Source organism: Mesoplodon mirus, assembly GCF_964341445.2.
Source record: "Mesoplodon mirus genome assembly, chromosome: 4".
NCBI lineage: Eukaryota > Metazoa > Chordata > Mammalia > Artiodactyla > Ziphiidae > Mesoplodon > Mesoplodon mirus.
In genome coordinates, this window is record NC_138979.1 from 161,144,775 (window position 1) to 161,164,827 (window position 20,053).

Below are 20,053 nucleotides of genomic sequence, written 5' to 3' on the forward strand. Positions count from 1 at the left end.
GATATTCCATCTTCAATCACTGATGGAGGTCTTAGAATTTTCCTGCTTCATTTGTTTACAAAGCTATTTCACAGGTATGAGTTGCTCTGAAATGCATGGTAATAGAACAGAGTAATTAAGTGACCTTCTGAAATCACCCAGTGGTAAATGAGAATCCAATCTCCTGAGTCCAAGCCTTTTAATTCTTTCTCTTTCTTTCTCTCTCTTTTATTCATTCATTCAAAAAACATTTATAAGCGACCTAACATGTACCAGGCATTGGGGATACATCAGTGAACTAAACAGACAAAATCCCTACTCTCTAAAGAGCTTACATTCCATCATCCCATGCTGCCACTTCTGCAGCACATGTTCAAGCAACAAAATTCTTAGACAGCCTGGGCCCCAGTAAACAATGAGGCGCACATCACTGTTCTAAAGTACGTAGCTTTCACTTACCACCCAGGTGTATAGTTCCTTCTCCACTGTGACCACAGCAAAGTGGGTATTCCCTGCACACACCTGCCGGGCACTACAGCCACTCTTGATGACATCCAGTTTCTGGGGAGTGGATTTCCCACCACCCCAAACATAGACTTCACTGGTTCGGGATGTTACCACAGCAATGGGTGCTTCAGTCACAGTGCTGGACCTGACGACAACCCCCAGAACAAAGGAACATTTAACATAAAAATTATATCAAAGAAAAATGCTTCCAGTCTTTTTCCTGAGAACTGCCAATTACGGTATGAGAAAGTATGTTCTTTCTCGACAACTTATTTCAACCCTCTATCATAGCAGGCTTTGCAATTCCTGCCTTAAGGCTTCATCACAGCTCAGCCAGATCAGATAGCAGTCTGATCCATAACACCTACAGTTTTCAACTTTTCAACATTCATCACGATAATGATGTCCACTTTAGCATGAGGGTAAAATTATAGCTTTTTCTCTGAAATGACTATTTGACATTTAAGCAGATGTTGGCTTCTGAAAGGATGCCAAAGGCTTCTTACTGGGATCAAACAATGTCCAGACCCAAGAAAGAAAGACCCCCTGGTGGTAATTTAAGATATATTACTTTTCAAGAGTCTCTTGAGCATTACCTTGGTCTCTTTGTAGGTGCATTAAGCAGTGTGACTTTTTCCTCCATCTCTCTACCAAAAGAAAAGCAAAGATACATGAGAGAAATAATAGGTTCCCATATTGCACTCGTGTCTCTTTAAAACCTTCAACAGACTTAATCTTCTATAAACCATATGCCTCCCACAATGTTACAATACTTTTAGGAAAGTACTTCGATACAACTGAAACAGTTCTATAGGCCTAGCATTAGACAATTCATTAAATACAAGGGGGCCAGCAGTCTGGGGCCATTTGCTTTCTGTCTCTGAGGAATGTTCCAGGCCAGACCAGAGAGCCTTGAGAACCTCTGATGCTCGTTTCAGGAACCTGCTGACATCTTCCTTTAGTCTGCCCACTGACTCCCTAAACTCAACATCTCTAAAGCTCAGCTCATTGTCTTTCTCCAATACAGCTTTTCTTTCTGACTCTCCTAATTCTGTAACTGGCACCCTCTATTCTCCCAGTGAACTAGGTTTAAAACTTCAGTGATTCTGGACTCAGCTGTCTTCCTTTCTTCAATATTCAAGTTTTATAGATTCTACTTATACAATGCCCTTTTACTCACGTCTCCTTCCCAGTCTCACCACCTTGGTTCTGGGCAGCTCTACTTCCCAACTGGGCTGTGGTAGCACCTGATTGGTCTCACCACAGCTTCAATCCACTTTAATCGGTCCTATACTGATTTAACACTGATATTAGTACTGCTACATAACTCTTCCTAAGGCGCATCTCTCATCACATGAACCGCCCTCTCATAAATAACCAACACTTCCGTACTATTCCTTGAATAAAGCACAGATGCCTTCATCTGGCATTCAACATTCTCTGCCTACCTTTCCAGCCTTCCTTCCCTGTATCCACTCCCATGTTCTAACTCAGGGTTCTCATTCTGCCTAAATCAATTATAGCTGAAGACCTGGGGTGGTGCTTAAGAACCAGCATTTTCTTTAAAGTTCCTGAGGTGTTGCTATTGAGAACGCCAGGTCTAGAACTTCTTAGTGCTTCCTGAATACTTCCACAATTCCCTGTGTCTGTGCTTTATCTGGAAAGCTCTTTGTCTTCTGTTTTTCCATCAAAGAACAAAGTTCTAACAAAGTACTACATGTAAATCTCCAACTCTCTCAATAAAAATTGCATTAGCAATGGAAATATTTAAATAAGAGATTTAAACAGTGATTATATTGTTGGAAAATAAGCCAGATAAAGAATAAGAATATGCTTAACCAGCCCTAAAGGGTGATATTGCCTGAATACGAATAGAACATAAATGGAAGGTTACAGTGCTGCATCTGGAGTATTATACATCATTCTACGCACTAAAACACTGGCTGGAGATCAACTGGAGAACCAGAAAAAGATTAATTTAATACAACAGAATAAAGGTTACTGACCAAACAGCAGAGATTATGGAATTAGGTATACACTTAACGCATCTAAGGGCAACACTTGAAACAGAGCACAGTACATGTTTGAATATTGGGAAGATTCAAAAACAAAGAACTGGTAGAGGAGGAAGAAGGGTTGTTAGGCAAAAATAGTATAACAGGATGAAATAGAGACTAGAGCGTTTAAGAAGGACGAACAACACCTCTTCCTCTGAGTTAGGGTTTGGAGCCTCCTACAAAAAGTGAGGGATAAAGGACCTTCTTCCTACCTCTAGAGACCTTTAACACAAAATAAACCTCAGGAAATAACCTGTCATGAATCAATCAACCTCGACTACAGGAAATGGGCAAAAGGTATCTGAAGAGGACCCCTCCAATTGCCATCTACCATCTAAACAAATGCACTAAAAAGCAAAGGCCTGGTCCAAATCCACACTACTATCCAACAATTGTTGAGCACCATGTGCCAGGCCCTGGGCTGAGCACTTTATATGCATTACCTCCTTTAATCCTCACCCTACCTCACTTTATAGAGAAAACTAAGGGACAGAGATGTTAAATAACTTGACAAAGATAATGACACAACTCAGATACAAACATAAGGATGTCTGAGTCCAGAGCCCTCCTCTCTTAGTTACTACACTCTAGTGCCCAAACTCTAGATTAGAACTCACAGAAGATGGGGAGGAGTGAAGGGCTCCAGGGTCTCATCAGTATCAGTTTAGAACAAAGTAAGTAGCACAGGTTAAGGAGGTGAAAGTCAGGAACTACATCAAGCAATGAAAGCAGAGATGTTGGAAGAAAACAGCAGCAGAGTGGCAAAGTCAGGAGACACCACCCTCTCTTTGTAGTACTCTGGTCAGGCTTCTAACAGTCAGCCGGCCATCGACAGAAAGAAAATGAAGCAACTCCTTTGCTCTTTACCTTCTGCGTTTCCTGAGAAGGGGGCGATCCAGAAGTTCATCTGCAGTGGGTCTCTGCTCAGGGTCCTAAAAAGTATCAGTGGGTTAGTTTTAACTTAAAGGGAACGCGCAAGGGACTTCCTGGTGGTCCAGTGCGTAAGGCTCCATGCTCCCAATGCAGGGGACCGGGTTTGATCCCTGGTTGGGGAACTAGATCCTGCATGCATGCTGCAACTAAGAAGTGTGCATGCCCCAACTAAGAATACATGTGCCCCAACTAAGAAGTCCACATGGCATAATGAAGATCCTGTACGTCACAACAAAGACCTGGTGCAGCCAAAATAAATAAATAAATATTTAAATAAATAAATGGAATGGGCAAAATGGGATCTAAAGACGTATTTTACTTCCTCTTAGAAGGCTGTAGGTTTGTTATTCAAAGATCACTATATACCATCCTTCTGTTTCAAAAAACCTATTTCTTATGTCACATTCTATGCTTCATGCTCACTATCATCAACACTTATATGTGAATGAGAGTGCACCTTCCTCACTTGTTTTAACTGTTAGGGCAGTGGTTCTCAAATTTCAGTATATATAGTACATAAGAATCTCCTGGAGTGCCTGTTACAAGTAAAGATTTCTGGGCTTTATCCACAGAGATTCTGATCCAGTCAGTCTGGGGTGGGGCCCAGGAATCTTCATTTTCTTCTTGTAAAACTCCTCCATCCCCTGGCGATTCTAATGCCTGTGGTTCCTGGACCACCTTTGAATAATGCTGACCTAGAGCTGCACTGCAAGGCAACTGTGACATTTAGAACTGTATACATTCTGCACATTAGGAATTCTAAATTACCTCTATTATTTTATAAAATCAATTTAAAAAAATTAATCTTGATCATAAAAAATGGAGCACAATTTAGATGGTAAATTCATTTCGCAAATTAGTAAAGGAAGAATTTGTTGGCTGAAGCACACAACTATCATGAATTGCCAATGCCTATTCTCCCGGATACAGCCACAAATACATCCTACCCTGGGGAAGTGGATGTGGTTTTGTGCTGGTTCATCTATGCCATACTCCAGACACTGAGGCTGGAAGGGAAAGCACTGAACTGAAATCAATATGTTAAGTCACGCTTACCTGGTCAAGGCATGCATGGACCATTTGGATCAGTTCCAAAGAGTACTGGCTAGAATCAACTTCCATGGCCCGGATTCCTTGTACAATCTTCACACACAAGTTGAGTGGGTTCTATGAGAAAATGATTATTGTATTGTCCTTGGTTATATAAAGATGACACTATAATCTACTAGTAGGGGCTTTGAGATGTCTGTGACTATCATATAAAGAAATGGCAATAGTTCTGAATTAGGTCTGACTTATTTTTACAACTGTTGGTATATATCAGCAAGAAATGGATAGGGGGGCTTCCCTGGTGGTGCAGTGGTTGAGAGTCTGCCTGCCGATGCAGGGGACACGGGTTCGTGCCCCGGTCCGGGAAGATCCCACATGCCGTGGAGCGGCTGGGCCCGTGAGCCATGGCCGCTGAGCCTGCGCGTCCGGAGCCTGTGCTCCACAACGGGAGAGGCCACGACAGTGAGAGGCCCGCGTACCGCAAAAAAAAAAAAAAAAAAAAAAAAAGAAATGGTTAGGGATGCACTACTGCTGTCAGAGAATGAAGCCAACTGGCCAACATGGAGGTATGACTATGTGACCAATAGAATAATACTCAGAATATATTATAATCTGACCCTTCAACTGAATCCTAAGAAAAAGGAAAGCAAGGTTAGCTATGCTTCTTGGCTTTAAGTATGTCCTTTGCCAACTAATTTGCCTCCTAATTTATATATCCGAATAATGGTTATACAGGTGATACTCTGCTGTAACAGACAAGGCAATGAATAATAAGTTCATAATGATAAGAAATTATTACAACAGTGCTACCACCACCTTTACTGAGACCAATAGAAACATAAGTTGCACATAAAATGTTTTTTAACCCTTGCAAACAGCATGCAAGGTTATCATTACCAATTCAGAGACGTAAAGTAACTTGCCCAAGACTACACGGATAGTAAAAAATGGAGCCATAACTTCAACCAAAGTCTATCTGACCCAAAACTCATTTTCTTTCCACTATGTTATTTAAGAGAATTAGATGATAGATCAGAATAAACTTCAGCACTTAGAAAAATAAACAGGTCTCATAAAAGGCCAAAGAATTCTGCATTATCTTACATTTGCATTTTCATATACATTAGCAGAGCATCTCTATGAGAGGAATATGTATTTTTCCCTTGTTATAGCTAATGAAATAGAGGATTAAAGAGATGAAGTGATTTGCCTAAGTTCTCACATCTGGTTTGTAGAGGATATTGGATGTGAATCCACTTCTGCTACTCAAATTGTGACCCATGGACTAGTAGCATCAGCATCATCTGGGGGTTTGTCAGAAATGCAGAATATCAGGCCCAGCTCCAGACACACTAAAATAGAGTCTGCATTTTAACAAGATGCCCAGGTGATTTCCTATGTATATTAAAGTTTGAGAAGCACTGCTTTATACTGGGCTTAAGAAGAAAAGAAAAGAGACTTAAAGGGATTTGTTGTTTATAAAACAGTAGCAATCTTTAGTAAGAGTCAGGGTGTAATTTTTCATAAAAAAGATCAAAACACTTTAATGAGTATTATGTAACTTGCCTTAGCTTTTATAAAACGATGTAGCTGAAGCCTAAGAAATGAAATGGCTTATCTAAATTGCTGCATCACACAGTCGATCCTAGAGCCAGTTTTAAAATTATAGTCAACAGATTCAAGGACCGTGCTCAAACTACTTGATTATGATTATTTCAGTGGGGAATTCAAGTTGGAAATAAATCTTGTCTATAGAATTTTAGTAATACACTACTAAGCCAGTGCCTGAATACTGGTTATTTTTCCTACAGCTGATTTCTGTTCATGAAATCAGAAGCTCAGGGATAAAGTTGATTCTCTCAACCAAGCTGTACCATTTGCAAGGACAATGCAGGGATAATATATCAACTTACTGTAGCATCAAACGTTCTCTTTAGCGTAAGCAGTTCAAAAATGACACAGCCCACTGCCCAGATATCAGACTTGAAATTGTATTTAACTCCTTGGCAGAGCTCTGGAGACATGTAATATGGAGTTCCCACAAGCTGAACAACAAAGAAAGCAATCAAAGAATAACTTCTTTTCTGAGGTAACTATATTAATATTTCAACAACTGAATTAAATTTCCTAGACCTAGTGACAACAATCACAAAACATTCATCAGCATAGCCCAAAATGGTTTTTATGAGATGATGCCACTATGAGGAGAAATCTTATTCCTATCAGATCTCTTGGGCCAATTATAAAGTGACAATCTCTGTGGTAAAGACATATGGTAATCTGGGAGACAGAAAAGCTCTGTGATTCCTGGATCACAGAGGATTCAGGCATTCAAGACCCACTGAAGACTTCACAGACTTCGTAAAAAGCATACTTGGGCTTCCCTGGTGGCGCAGTGGTTGAGAGTCCGCCTGCCGATGCAGGGGACACGGGTTCGTGCCCCGGTCCGGGAAGATCCCACATGCCGCGGAGCGGCTGGGCCCGTGAGCCATGGCCGCTGAGCCTATGCGTCCGGAGCCTGTGCTCCGCAAGGGGAGAGGCCACAACAGTGAGAGGCCCGCGTAACAAACAAACAAAAAAAAGCATACTTGGTAAAAGTTCACTAATGGAAAAAAAAACTGGTAGTGGGGAGATGGTAACTGAATAAACACGTTAAAAGTTCTAACTGAAACGCATAGTAGTGAAGCTTTGTAAACGGCTCAATTTAACATCTGCAATTCTAACACAGCTAGTGAATTTCTTCCAAATTTAAAAAGATCTTCTGAGTTCAAGAATGTGGTGGAAGGAAAAAAATGCCCCGAATGGAGGTCATGCCTCTCCCAAGATGAGAGACAATGAGTACCCTGGAAATTCTAGTAAAACTGACAGCCATCTTTCATCAGCAAGGCAGTTTTTCAGATGGCTTACCTGGCATTTATAAATTTTCATATCGTTCCTTCTTTGCATTTAACTGGGTTAAAAAAGTTAAATCTTGGCTTTATCGGATTACTCTTGATGAGAAAAATCCATGCAACAATATGACTACTTCCTCAGAAACTCAATATGGCACCCTCATACAAGCAAACTGAGTCCCTGAAGCTGACTCCCAACCTTGGCTATCAGTATCCTTGGATGTTTCTAGATTGCTTGCAGGCACATCTCAACATTATCAAAAATAATCATCAGGACAAAATTAATTTTATTAGTTTACATTTTCAAGTTCTTTTAAAGACAAAGCATTGTGAAACCAGAAGAGTAATAATTGGGTTTTATAAGTCCTAAAAGGATCAGATCACTGTCTTTAAAGATCAGCTTATGCCTACTCTTTACAAATGGTCTTTCATAGGATCAGGTTAGAAGGGAGCTCTGCAGTTCAGACTGTGTACCATATTAAAGATGAGATTGTTCTCTGGGCATCAGCCTTTATTTGTAATATAGGGTTTCTGAACCAGAAAAAACTCAAAGGAAACACAAGAGATGTCTAACACCCTAAGAACAAACATTAAATGAGAGATAAAGTGAAATCTACTAAAGATCCTAGTCTGGAAAAAATGGTAAAGTATTTTATTGCTCTTAGAAAAGTCTCTAGTCAGTGCTGGAAAGGCCAATGATGTCAGAGCTGTTATGTGGACAATGGCGCTTGAAAAAACACCTGAGCATGTAAATAACTGTTAGTGGGTCCAGGAAAAAGACTCCTGAAGGCTTGCTTTGTAAGTAAGGAGAACTTGTAAAAATATTGAGAAAAGTGTGCAAAATTCAGGGGGTACAGTTATATCTCACAGTGCAGGAAAGGAAAAGAAAAAAAAACTACGTCGGGGGGAATTCCCTGGCGGTCCAGTGATTAGGACTTTGCTTAAGATCCCACATGCCACAGAGCACCACCAAAAACCAAAAAACAAAACAAAACCAACCAAGTCAAGGATAACTTACCGTCTCAGCCATGGAATACTCAGAATTAAGTTTCTTTGCTAGGCCATAATCTCCAAGTTTTATCAGGTTTGCTTTGGTCAGAAAAATATTTAATGTCTTTATATCTCTGAAAAAAAAAGATGCTGTATATTAAACCCATATACTCAACTATTTTATCTCATTTATCTCTATTTTATCTCATCCCCCTTCCCGCCCAAAATTAGTACAAAATAAAAAGAGTGTGTTACCACTGCTCAGGTTGTTACGGGATCCCAAAGAGTGGCCATCACTTTCTCATACATTTTAACATTGAGAGGGGACTTGGGGGAGTGGAGGCAGAGAATTAACTTCATCCTCCATGGTTTCGCAGCACAGGCATGTCCCCCAGAACACTGAAGTTGTTAGGAAAAGTTGAGAGGGTCAGACGAAAAAAAAAAAGGTGCCCTAGGTAATCATAATTCCTATAAGATGTACTGCCTCTTCAATTAACACCTGTGCCTTGAAATAAGTGATTATCAAGGCAATTTTAACACTTGGTTGGTGCCAAAGTTTCAAATTTGTTAAGGCAAGAGAACAGAAGAGACAGCACATCCCAGCAGCAAAATGATTAGGCTATGTAGATCACCTAAATAAAATCACTGTCTATCTTTCTAAAGATGAATTGACCATAAGTAACACAAATAAACTGTGTCTAGTCCATACTCTGGCTTCCCTTACTGAAAGATGTGAAAAAAACAGAACAATGTTCTTTGTAATTGTCGAAAAGAAAGTAACAATAGACAACTGTAGCCACTCGACAGCTATCAAGAAATATATGGACAAACCAATAAAAAGGGAAATGCTAGTGTATTAACATTAATCTCTAACAATGGTCCATGACTCACTTAAGCAGGGTATAATGACGTGGAAATATTCTTATAATGGTTCTCTCCTATAGCTAGAAGTGAATAGAAAGCTGTTTCCCCCGGCCAAAGCTCTGGTAAAACTGCATAATTAATTGTACAAAATGAATAAGCTTTTTACTTAAATTGTTTATTTATTTATTTATTTTTGGCTGCGTTGTCTTCGTTGCTGCATGAGAGCTTTCTCTAGTTGTGGTGAGCAGGGGCTACTCTTTGTTGCGGTGCACGAGCTTCTCATTGCGGTGGCTTCTCTTGTTGAGAAGCACGGGCTCTAGGTGCGTGGGCTTCAGTAGTTGTGGCACGTGGGCTCAGCAGTTGTGGCTCACGGGTTCTAGAGTGCAGGCTCAGTAGTTGTGGCACACGGGCTTAGCTGCTCCGTGGCATGTGGGATCTTCCCGGACCATGGCTTGAACCTCCCCAGCATTGGCAGGCGGATTCTTAACTGCTGAGCCACCAGGGAAGCCCTTTTTACTTAAATTAAAAGACTTAATTATAAAATTAAAAACAATTGCCCATTTTATTGCTCAGAGAAAACATTTACTATGAGTTCCAACCAATCTAATACCACTTTTATAGTGGCTTTCTAGGCTTTACTGATGAATTAATGAACTCACCTCTAAAATACTTCTTAAAGAGATGACTGAGCAGTACTTAGCTATTGAGGAGATTCTTCCTAGATCACAGTTTAACTTTAGGAAGTGAAGATAATGCCCCTCATTACTCACTGTTTCCTTCCTAAATTATATCAACGGAAAAGCCTTGACTGCTTAATCAAGAAAATAATAGTGCTGATGGGAGGTACCCAAGGTGAGGGTTGGATTGGTGGAAAGGAATACATCCCACATTCTTTCACTCATTACCTATGAAGGATTCCAGCTTTATGGATACAGCTCACTGCTGAAACAATCTGAAATAGGTACCATAACACCATCTGCAGAGAAAAAATAAATTATACTTGGACTGGAAACAAACCAAAAAAACCATATAAATAAACACACACACTCGAACACACAAAACAAAGCTGCAACCAGAGGTTATGATTCAACATGACTTGACATTTCTTGCTTGTAGGTTGAGTAGGCAAAGAAAAGTGGTAGGGGTTTAAAAAAAAAAAAAAAAGCAGATCATTATAAAATAGTTCCAATATTGTTATATAGTATGATGAAGCAGACTTGTGGAAAGAAATCCAGGAAGAATGCAAAGGTATAGAAAACTGGGCATACCAGTATGTAGTAACAGAACCAGGAAAGAAAGGTCATAGAGAATCATGATGTGGAGGTAAACCATTTAGGAAGCAGCTATAGACAGCTTCCTTGTTAGAGGTTTCCTTTCTCATGAATGTCAATCAGAGCCTGGAAGGAGTCTGAATAAAAGGAAAAAAACACTCTTCATTGTTGTAAGAGTAAATACATAACTAGAATGCAAGAATCACAACATTACAATTCTAGCTTCCTTCCACAGAAATATGAATTACCTCTTCCTCAAACAACTTGTCCTTCTGACGAAGGATTTTGTCATACAGGTTCCCTCCTGCAATAAAACAAGAAACAGGTTTGAATTGCTTAATAGAGATCAACGCTCCTAGGGTTTTAACAAGTGCCACAGTAAGTGAAGGAAGGATTCTGCTTCCTCTTAAAAGATACCCCTTCTTCCTTCTCAGCTCTTGGGTACATGGGTACAAAACTCTTCCCATCTGTCAAGGACTATACCTGAAATATTCTTCAGAGATTCCCCTCCCTAACAGAAGAGACTCAATACGAAAACGGGAAGTAGAGCATTTTTAGAAAAGGTGAGAGTAAAGACACTTTCTATAGTACCCTAATTTATAAAATTACTTTAAGTCTTCAAAATCAGATGATTTTCTTTTCCAAAACTCCTTTTAAAGGAATCTGCAATATTTTGGTAACAACTCTCTCAGTGTGACTATTAGAACATTTGGGTTACAGCTGTAATGTGATGTTTTGTATATACAGGTGTATATCATCAACTTCTTTTTCTTTCCACTTCACGCTGAAAAAGTTTCCCAAAATTTAGGGTAGACTCTAGATTGTTTCCAATCATTACTCCCTTTACTAACTCCTTCCTGCAGAGTAAGTCTGAATTTGCCTCTCCCTTTCATTATCAAGTAATACAGACTGCAAATGATGATGGTTCATTTTATTTCCTACCTGCAGCTGTAACTTACACTGTAGTCCTGGTTAAGTTTCACAACTTTTTTTCCCCTTGCAATTTAGTAACTCAGAGTTTCAATAAATACACCATTCGTTCTAGTTCCTCCTAACCACAAAGGAAGTTAGCTACTTGAGGCTTCTGCTACTTCAAAAATTTCTAATATAATCTCATACATTTAGGGTTGAACACAGGAACAATCATGGTACACAAGAATCTAGGAAGAAAGAAGCCTAGGAGCTTTCTCTAAAGAGAGTTAAGTGAAGAATATGCTGGGACCTCTTTAGCATGCAGCTCAAGAAAGGGCTTTGGGGGTTCTCTTATGTAATAAGGATAATAGCTTGTACAGTATTTATCAAAAATTTGCTACCTATCAAGTACTATGCTAGGAGCTTTACATATTCATTTCATACAACAACCCTAGGAAGTAACTATTGCTTATCATCAAGCTCACTGAAGATAAGGAGGCTGAGGCACAGAGAGGTTAAGTTGCTCATGCAAGATACAGAGCTAAAAAGCAGTGAAGCTTAGGATATGCGTTCAGGGTCTATTTTCTTAACAAACAGGCTATACTGCTATTTTACAAGCAAAAGTGTTCAAAGAAATCATTTTCATTTTCAGTCAGCTATGATCTTTGGACCACTTTTCAACAGGATGGCTTTAGCTGAAGTCAATATAAATAAATATTACCTACAAGATTTCATTATATATCAAGCCATTTCATTATATATTATATCAAGTGTCAAACCATGCTATGTCTCTAATGCCTGATTAATGTCATTTCATAAGGAAAAAACCTTGAAAAATGAATGTAAAATTCAACTGAACAAGTAATTTGAAGATGGAATTATCATCACAAAGGAGAATTTGAGTATGCAGGGGAAAAACCCCTCCCCTCATTTTGTAGATCATTTCAAAACTCTCCAGGGCCTGAACCATTTCTCTTAAACTCTAGAAATCCATTTAAAGTTCTTATTCTTTGTATGTGTATCTTCTTTTTCTCTCCCTCTTAAGGTAAGTATAAGCACAAGAATGTCTCACTGGAGGAAGTCCCACTGAATTCTACCTTACCATTACAATATTCCAGCTCAATCAGCAGGGTGGTGTTGTCCATGAAGTGATTGTAGTAGGCAATAATGTTGTCATGCTGCAGCAGCGCCAGAATAACAATCTCATTCAAGGCATCACGACGTTCCTTCTCAGACAGTCGGGTCAAATCAACTTCCTTCCACACGACCAGTGAGTCATCCTGTAACACAGTAATAGAGCTATCGTGCTTTCCTCGCGCCTGGCAGAGAATGAATCCACACCCGGATCTGTAAGCCTAGAAAGAAAACTTCCTAGACTGAATCCTTTTTTTCCTTTAAACATGAACAGACTTGAAAGGTTCTGCATACAACCACGCATCATAATTTACTGCAGGCCTGGGAAAGCATTAAGATGCTGTTATATTGTTTCTACACTTAATTTACATGATGTCAATTCCAGGTAAAAAATATGGGATGGAGGTAGGTCTCAAAAGATTCTATTGAGGGACATTATGAAAGACTGCTAGTCATGATGAGGATTGTATTGGAGAAATAGAGAACTGGAAAATGGTTACCTATGGCTGACCACAGTTTCTTGTAAAATAGAAATGTTAAAATTGCCTCTAATTTTATAAATTTAGATTTCTCTAATGATTTTCATTTATCCTTTCTGGATAAGAATAAGCCAGGTCTAAGGGCTCTGAGTTCACCTTCCTCACCCTGTCCCATTCTGCAACTCTGTTTCTACTGTCATTTTTATGTTATCATGTTTTCCTCTATTCATGAAGACTTACCTGTGGATCCCAATATTCACTCCATTTTATAACATCTCTAATTCTTTACAGATACTGCTCCCCAGCTCAGGAGCATCTCCACCTAAATAACCCTCCCTATCCTTTAGAATGGCTTCGTTAGGCCTTTGAAACTTTGGGGGAAGATCAATGAACCTTCCACTGTGCATTTCCTTAAATTTCAGAGCTCATACACTAAAATATTTGTCCATTCTTTGCCCCTTATATACACATACAACTTAAATGTTATTTACTACTAACAAGATTAACATGTCTTCCCAATGAAATATACGCTTCTTGAGGGAAAGGGCTGCTTCTAATTAAACCCTTGTAAATTCACAGATGTAATAAACATTTGGTGTTATGGATAATACTGTGCAATTTTAGGGAAAGTGCAATCAAACTTAAAACAACCTTGGTAATCAAGTTCAACATGATAATAATGGAAAGGCATGGACAAGGAGATGTGAAACTCCATTCTAGCCCAGGATTTGCTTCTAATTTAAGTGGGCAAGTCCTTAAATATACTATCTTAGTTTCTTTAACTATAAAATAGGAATACCAAAGCTCATCTCCTCATTCTCATATTTTGAGTACAAATAAGTAAACAGAATACTAACAGTAACTCTAACCTTATACATTAATCTTGCAACCACCTCTCTCCTCCTCCATCTTTTAGCCTTAAAAGTACCTTGGAACACACACCAGAACTGCAGACAGATAGATCACTGATAGATCAATCACCTTCAGCAACCCCAGCAAGTTCTCATTGATGCTTACCTATTCTAAAACTAGAGTTTTAAGACTTTAGTGATCAAACCCTGTTTCTGATTAGTTTTTGGAAGTAGACTCCCCAGTATAGGGTTTTAATCAGTATATATTCTGAACTTGAGGGTCAGTAATCCACAAATCTCTTCAAAGGATTTGTATGTGTGCAGTAGTGGACTGCGGGGAGGGTATGTTTACATTAGATTCTCAAAGGAGTCCTGTCCCTCCCAAAGTTAAGAACTAACGGCTTAGAATATACCAAAATAAAAAAGTATTTCCCACGCATAAACGCTGCTGGATAATCACTGAAGAAACTAACACGCTAAAATCTTCCCTATGATCTTCAAGAAAAATCTCCAACTGAGTGTTCATATCTGAACATAAAGATATGGCAAAGGCAGGGGAGCTGCCACGGATGTGGGAATTTTGAAGCTATCCCCTCCTCTCCACCTCGACCTTGGAGAGCTGTACGGCACAATAGGAAGGAAGTTTTGACAATACCTCACATTCATAAACTACTTTAATTTACAGTTTGCAAAGTATCTTTGTTCGATTCTCAAAATAACCTTAAAAAGTAAATATTACGTTTAAGGTACGTAGCTATCACTAACTCCAATTTACAGATGGGGAAACTAAGGCTCAGAGAAGGTTCAATGACTTGTTCAGTTGCCTGATTTAAAAAACGACCAGTCAGTAAAACCAGTTCTCTAACGAACTCCTAGTGCAGGAATGTTGAACGAGTGATGAAGACCCCGAGACAGATACCCTGCGGGGCCCTAACACTAAGCGAGGACGACGAGCAGGGAGAGCAGGGCCGCGCAGGCGGGGCGGGGGCGGCCGGAGCCGGGGGCCGCTACCTCGGTGCGGCGGTACAGCGTGGCCTCCCCGAAGGCGCCGCGGCCCAGGATGCGGATGGGGATGTAGTGCAGCTCCTCCTGCTCCGCCGCGCCGCCGCCGGCTCGGGGCACCGGACCAGAGCTGGGCCCCGGGCCCGAGTCCCCGCCACCCCCGGACTCGCTCCCAAACTCCGAGTTGAGGGAATCGCAATGTCGCTCGTATTCGCCCAGCACCGACATGGCGGCGGCCGCGGGACCCGCCTGCGTGTCCCGGGCGGCGCTGCGCCTCTCCCGCTTCAGACGCCAGCCCGCGGCCCCGTCAGCCCAGCCACCCCGCCGCCCAGCGAGGCTCCATGGCAGGTCCTTCCCCCTTGACCCGGAAGCAGTTCTGAGTGCTTCCGGCCCGGCGGGGTTTCCTTCGCTTTCTCTGGTCGCTCATTTAGCCCAGCGGCGAGGCTGCTTTTCCTCCAGGCGGTCTGGGAAAGCCAGGCCTCCGGCGGGGGTGGCGGCGCCTGGTGGAGACCGTGTGGAGACCAGTGGCTCTGGCGGGGGCAAGGGCGTCATCGACGGGTCTGCAGATCCCTCCCCTGATTGCTGGCCAGGTTCCCAGTTTTTTTTTTTTTTAATAGATCTTTATTGGAGTGTAACTGCTTCACAATACTGCGCTAGCCTCTGTCGCACAACAAAGTGAATCAGCCACATGCACACATACATCCCCATGTCCCCTCCCTCTTGATCCTCCCTCCCACCCTCCCTATCCCACACCTCTAGATCTTCGCAAAGCACCCAGCTGATCTCCCTGTGCTATGCAGCTGCTTCCCACTATCTATCTGTTTTACATCTGGTTGCGTATATATGTCCATGCTACTTACCCTCCTCCTACGTCCTCAAGTCCATTCTCTACGTCTACGTCTTTATTCCTGCCCTGCCACTAGTTTCATCAGTACCATTTTTTTCTTTTTTTAGATTCCATATATATGCATTAGCGTACGGTATTTGTTTTTCTCTTTCTGACTTCACTCTGTATGACAGACTCTAGGCTCAGACAGTTTTGATGTCCAGAGGTCATCCAGTCTCTATGGGCGCCAGGCCTATCTCAAGGGCAGTGACTGGGGAAACAGTCCCTTCCAACATCGCACAGCGCTCTTTGTTTAGTAAGCAATTTATACCTTTTCCCTTCAATTTATATCTTTTTCTCCCCCAGCGGAAATACTTGCCTCCTGTCATCTCAGTCAGTGGGCCCAGATGTTTCTTCCAGACATACCCAAGACTACGCTGGGTCCCTCCATCTTCCACATAACTTCAGGAATATTTTAAGTCAACTCTCCTGACCCTCTCTTTCCAGATTTCACATTCTCTTTCTACGTGTCTTTCCAAATCTTTGACCAACTGACCTCATGCAACATTCTTTGCGCACTAAGTGCCAGATACTGTACTTGGAGGTGGGGAATCTGCAAAGGGTGCTCCCCGCCCTCAAGTCACTAAAAGAATTGCAGTACAGTGGAAAAACATGTTCCATCAGTTATGTGACCTTGGGCAACTTTACATCTCCAAGGTTATTTATTTATTTATTTATTTTTTTGCGGTACGCGGGCCTCTCACTGTCGTGGCCTATTCGCTGCGGAGCACAGGCTCCGGACGCGCAGGCTCAGCAGCCATGGCTCACGGGCCCAGCCGCTCCGCAGCATGTGGGATCCTCCCGGACTGGGGCACGAACCCGCGTCCCCTGCATCGGCAGGCAATCTCAACCACTGCGCCACCAGGGAGGCCCTCCAAGTTTACTTTTTCATCGTAAAATTGTGGGAATATATCCTACAGAGATAACAACTAACATTTATTGTTATGTTCCTGGCACTATGCTAAAGGTTTTCTTGGGACTTCCCTGGTGGTCCAGTGGGTAAGACTCCCCGCTCATAATGCAGGGGGCTTGGGTTCAGTCCCTGGTGGGGGAACTAGATGCCACATGCATGCTGCAACTGAGAAGCCCACGTGCTGCAACTAAGAAAGATCCGGCATGCCACAACTAAAACATGCTGCAACAAAGATCCCACGTGCTGCAACTAAGACCCGGACCCAGCCTAAATAAATAAATATTAAAAAAAAAAATAAAGGTTTTCTTTCTATGTATAATCCCATTTAATCCTCATAGTATTCCCATTCTACAAAAGGAACTGAGAGAGAAGGGTTAAGTAACCTGCTCTGTGTTACATAGGTAGTGAGGGGAGCTGGGAGTCAAACCCAGCAACATGGCTCCAGATGTCTTTCAGAGCGCAGGATGTTTGGGGGCTAAGAGAAGGCAATGTGGCCGACGGCCATGGCATATGTGGGGTAGAAGCAGAAGACAAGGCCTCAAATGTTTATTTAGAGAATTTGGCTTTTCCTGTGGGCAATGGAAAATATTGGAGATTTTTAAGCAGGGGAGTATATGATTTGTGTGACTATATGTCCTGATTTGCTGGGTGATGTGATGTCCCAATTTATACCTCCCCCCACCCCCGCATAATTAGTAAGTCTTCTTTTGCTCATGTGCCCAGCACAGGCAAAAACCAATATGATCACCTTTCATGGACCAAAGCTATACTTTACAAAGAACTCTGATGGCAATATGCAAGACAAAGACTGGAGGCCAGGAGATGCACTGAGGTACTATCACTGTGAGTGGAAAAGGGGCCCAGATTTAAGAAATCCATCTGAGGAACGTTTAGAACTTTGTGCTCAGTTAGGATATGGTTGGTGAGGCAAATCTGAGTCCAGGAGACTCACATCTAGGTTTTTAGGTGGATAGTGACAGCAAATACAGGAGGAAGAGAATTGGTAGAATGGGGTGAAGGGTATGAGAGCTAATGAGCTCACATTCCTCTGACCTTTCTAGAGTTCATCAATGTTCCTTTTAAAGTACGATATGCTACACTCTGTATAACCTTCCACATTGGGTCTGAATAGGAGGGTACAAGGGACTTCTGCCTTCCTTGATCTGGATCCATTTTTTCTATTATTGTACCAGACTTCATGATGATCTATCTACTTACGCTGTGCTTGTATTTAACCAAACCTCTCTTTTTCACAGCCAATCTGATGCAAAGTAACACAGCTCTCCCACCAGATCACACCACTCCTTATTTTCTTCACAATGTTTATCTATAAAATTGATGTCTTGTTTGTTTACTTTATTGATTATCACCATTCATTGGAATATAAGCTCCATGAGAGCCTGGATTTTGCTCTCTTGTTCACAACTATGTATCATCAGTGCCTAGAAAAGTGCTTGACATTATAGGCCTAAAAATTATTTGTTGAAAGAATATCAGGTCGTCATTATTTCATACATATATAACAGTTTTTAAACCAAAATGCAAGACTGACTGACTGATAACCCGTTAAATTTTTTGTTGGTTTCATTCCGGGGTTCTTAGATTGTATAGATAGTTTTCAACTTCCAATTCATTTATCCAACAAACACTGAGTACGAACTTGTGTCAGGTGCTGGGTTACAAGAGAACAAAATAAACACGGTTCCTACTCTCCTGAAGCTTACAATCCATATAACAGACAAATAAACAGGCAATTACAACCATATATAAGTGCTATTAAAAGGAAAGTACAATCTTCTAGAAAGGTATTTAGGAGGGGCACCCCTTCCAAGCCAAATTAGCTGGGTTAGTGAAGGCTTCCTGAAGGAATATCCAAAATGTTATAAGTCAGTGGTGGCTAAAGAAAGTACGGAGATCATGCTGGAGAGAGGACATTCCATCTACCTCCTCCTATTAATTAGAAGGCACTTTGAGTGAGGATAGGTATTGCTTCTTATTTATCTGGGTCTACTCCAGAGTTTAGTTCAGCACATTAAATAGAATAGATGATCAATAAATGATTTTTGAGTTGAATGGAAAAAAACAATTACGTATAGCTAGAAGTGCTGACTTTCATTCAGAGGAGCTGAGTAGGTTTCAGCCAAAGCTTAAAAATTCACTTTTCTGGCATCTTTGCCATATGGAACTAGACAGTTTTCTATAATTTGGTTAGCCTGATATTATGTTCTAGTTATAATGCATAGATAAAAAGCTTAACAAATGTCCTGTTCCATCTTAGAGAATATAAAACAGAAACTCAAGTTCAGCACTTCATTGTACTAGATATAAATGAAACTAAATATCTGACTTTTGAATATTCTTAAGTAAGTCCAGAAATACTCACCATTTCAAAGGTATAACTGATTTTAAAGTGCTTCTGGTAAAAAACAGTATTTCCATTTTATATTTTAACAAGTGAATAGTTAGGATGCTATATAGCAGAAGTTCTCACTTGTGAATGGATGATTCCCAGGGGCCACAGAGTTACTGGTAATATTAAAGAAACTACCAAAGTACTTAGCAAAGTCTATAGCTTTACTGTCCAATGTGGTAGCCACTAGCTACACGAAACTACTGAGCACTTGAATTGTGGCTAGTCTGAAGTAAGACGTGTTGTAGCCGTAAAATGCACACCAGATTTCAAAGACTTTATATGGAACAAAGAATGTTAGATATCTCAGTCATTTTTACATTTTTATATTGAATTTTATGTTGACATTCTATTTTGGATATATTAGACTTAATGTATTATTAATTTCACAATATTTACAATAACCAGGACATGGAAGCAACCTAAATGTCCATTAACAGATGAATGGATGAAGAAGATGTGGTACATATATACAATGGAATATTACTCAGCCATCAAAAAGGACGAAATAATGCCATTTGCAGTGACGTGGATGGACCTAGAGATTGTCGTACTTTTTAAAAATATTTATTTATGCATGCATGCATGCATGCCGTGCCAGGTCTTAGTTGCGGCATGCAGGCTTCTTAGTTGTGGCACGTGGACTCTTAGTTGCAGCATGCATGTGGGATCTAGTTCCCTGACCAGGGATCGAACCCGGGCCCCCTGCATTGGGAGCACAGAGTCTTACCCACTGGACCACCAGGGAAGTCCCGAGATTGTCATACTGAGTGAAGTAAGTCAGACAGAGAAAGATAAATATATGATATCACTTATATGTGGAATCTAAAAAAATGGTACAAATGAACTTATTTACAAAACGGAAATAGAGTCACAGATGTAGAAAACAAACTTATGGTTACCAAGGGGGAAAGGGATAAATTG

The 20,053-nt window shown here is 40.8% G+C and overlaps 1 protein-coding gene across 2 annotated transcripts in view; it reads right to left on the reverse strand.

Moving 5' to 3' along the window:
- Positions 1–15,301, reverse strand: part of NEK9 (NIMA related kinase 9) — a 36,622-nt gene extending 21,321 nt beyond the window's left edge. The window contains exons 1-10 of one of the 2 annotated variants that reach the window (XM_082617959.1): positions 14,930–15,301; positions 12,557–12,734; positions 10,791–10,846; positions 10,177–10,247; positions 8,436–8,541; positions 6,440–6,571; positions 4,533–4,643; positions 3,411–3,475; positions 1,083–1,133; positions 439–631 (exon numbers count right to left, since the gene is read on the reverse strand). In XM_082617959.1, coding sequence (XP_082474085.1) covers positions 439–631; positions 1,083–1,133; positions 3,411–3,475; positions 4,533–4,643; positions 6,440–6,571; positions 8,436–8,541; positions 10,177–10,247; positions 10,791–10,846; positions 12,557–12,734; positions 14,930–15,148 — 1,182 coding nt within the window. In that variant the 5' untranslated portion in view covers positions 15,149–15,301. The remainder of the gene's footprint in view (positions 1–438; positions 632–1,082; positions 1,134–3,410; positions 3,476–4,532; positions 4,644–6,439; positions 6,572–8,435; positions 8,542–10,176; positions 10,248–10,790; positions 10,847–12,556; positions 12,735–14,929) is intronic. The other variant, XM_082617960.1, reaches the window with a different exon arrangement.
- Between the last annotated feature and the right edge of the window lie 4,752 nt (positions 15,302–20,053).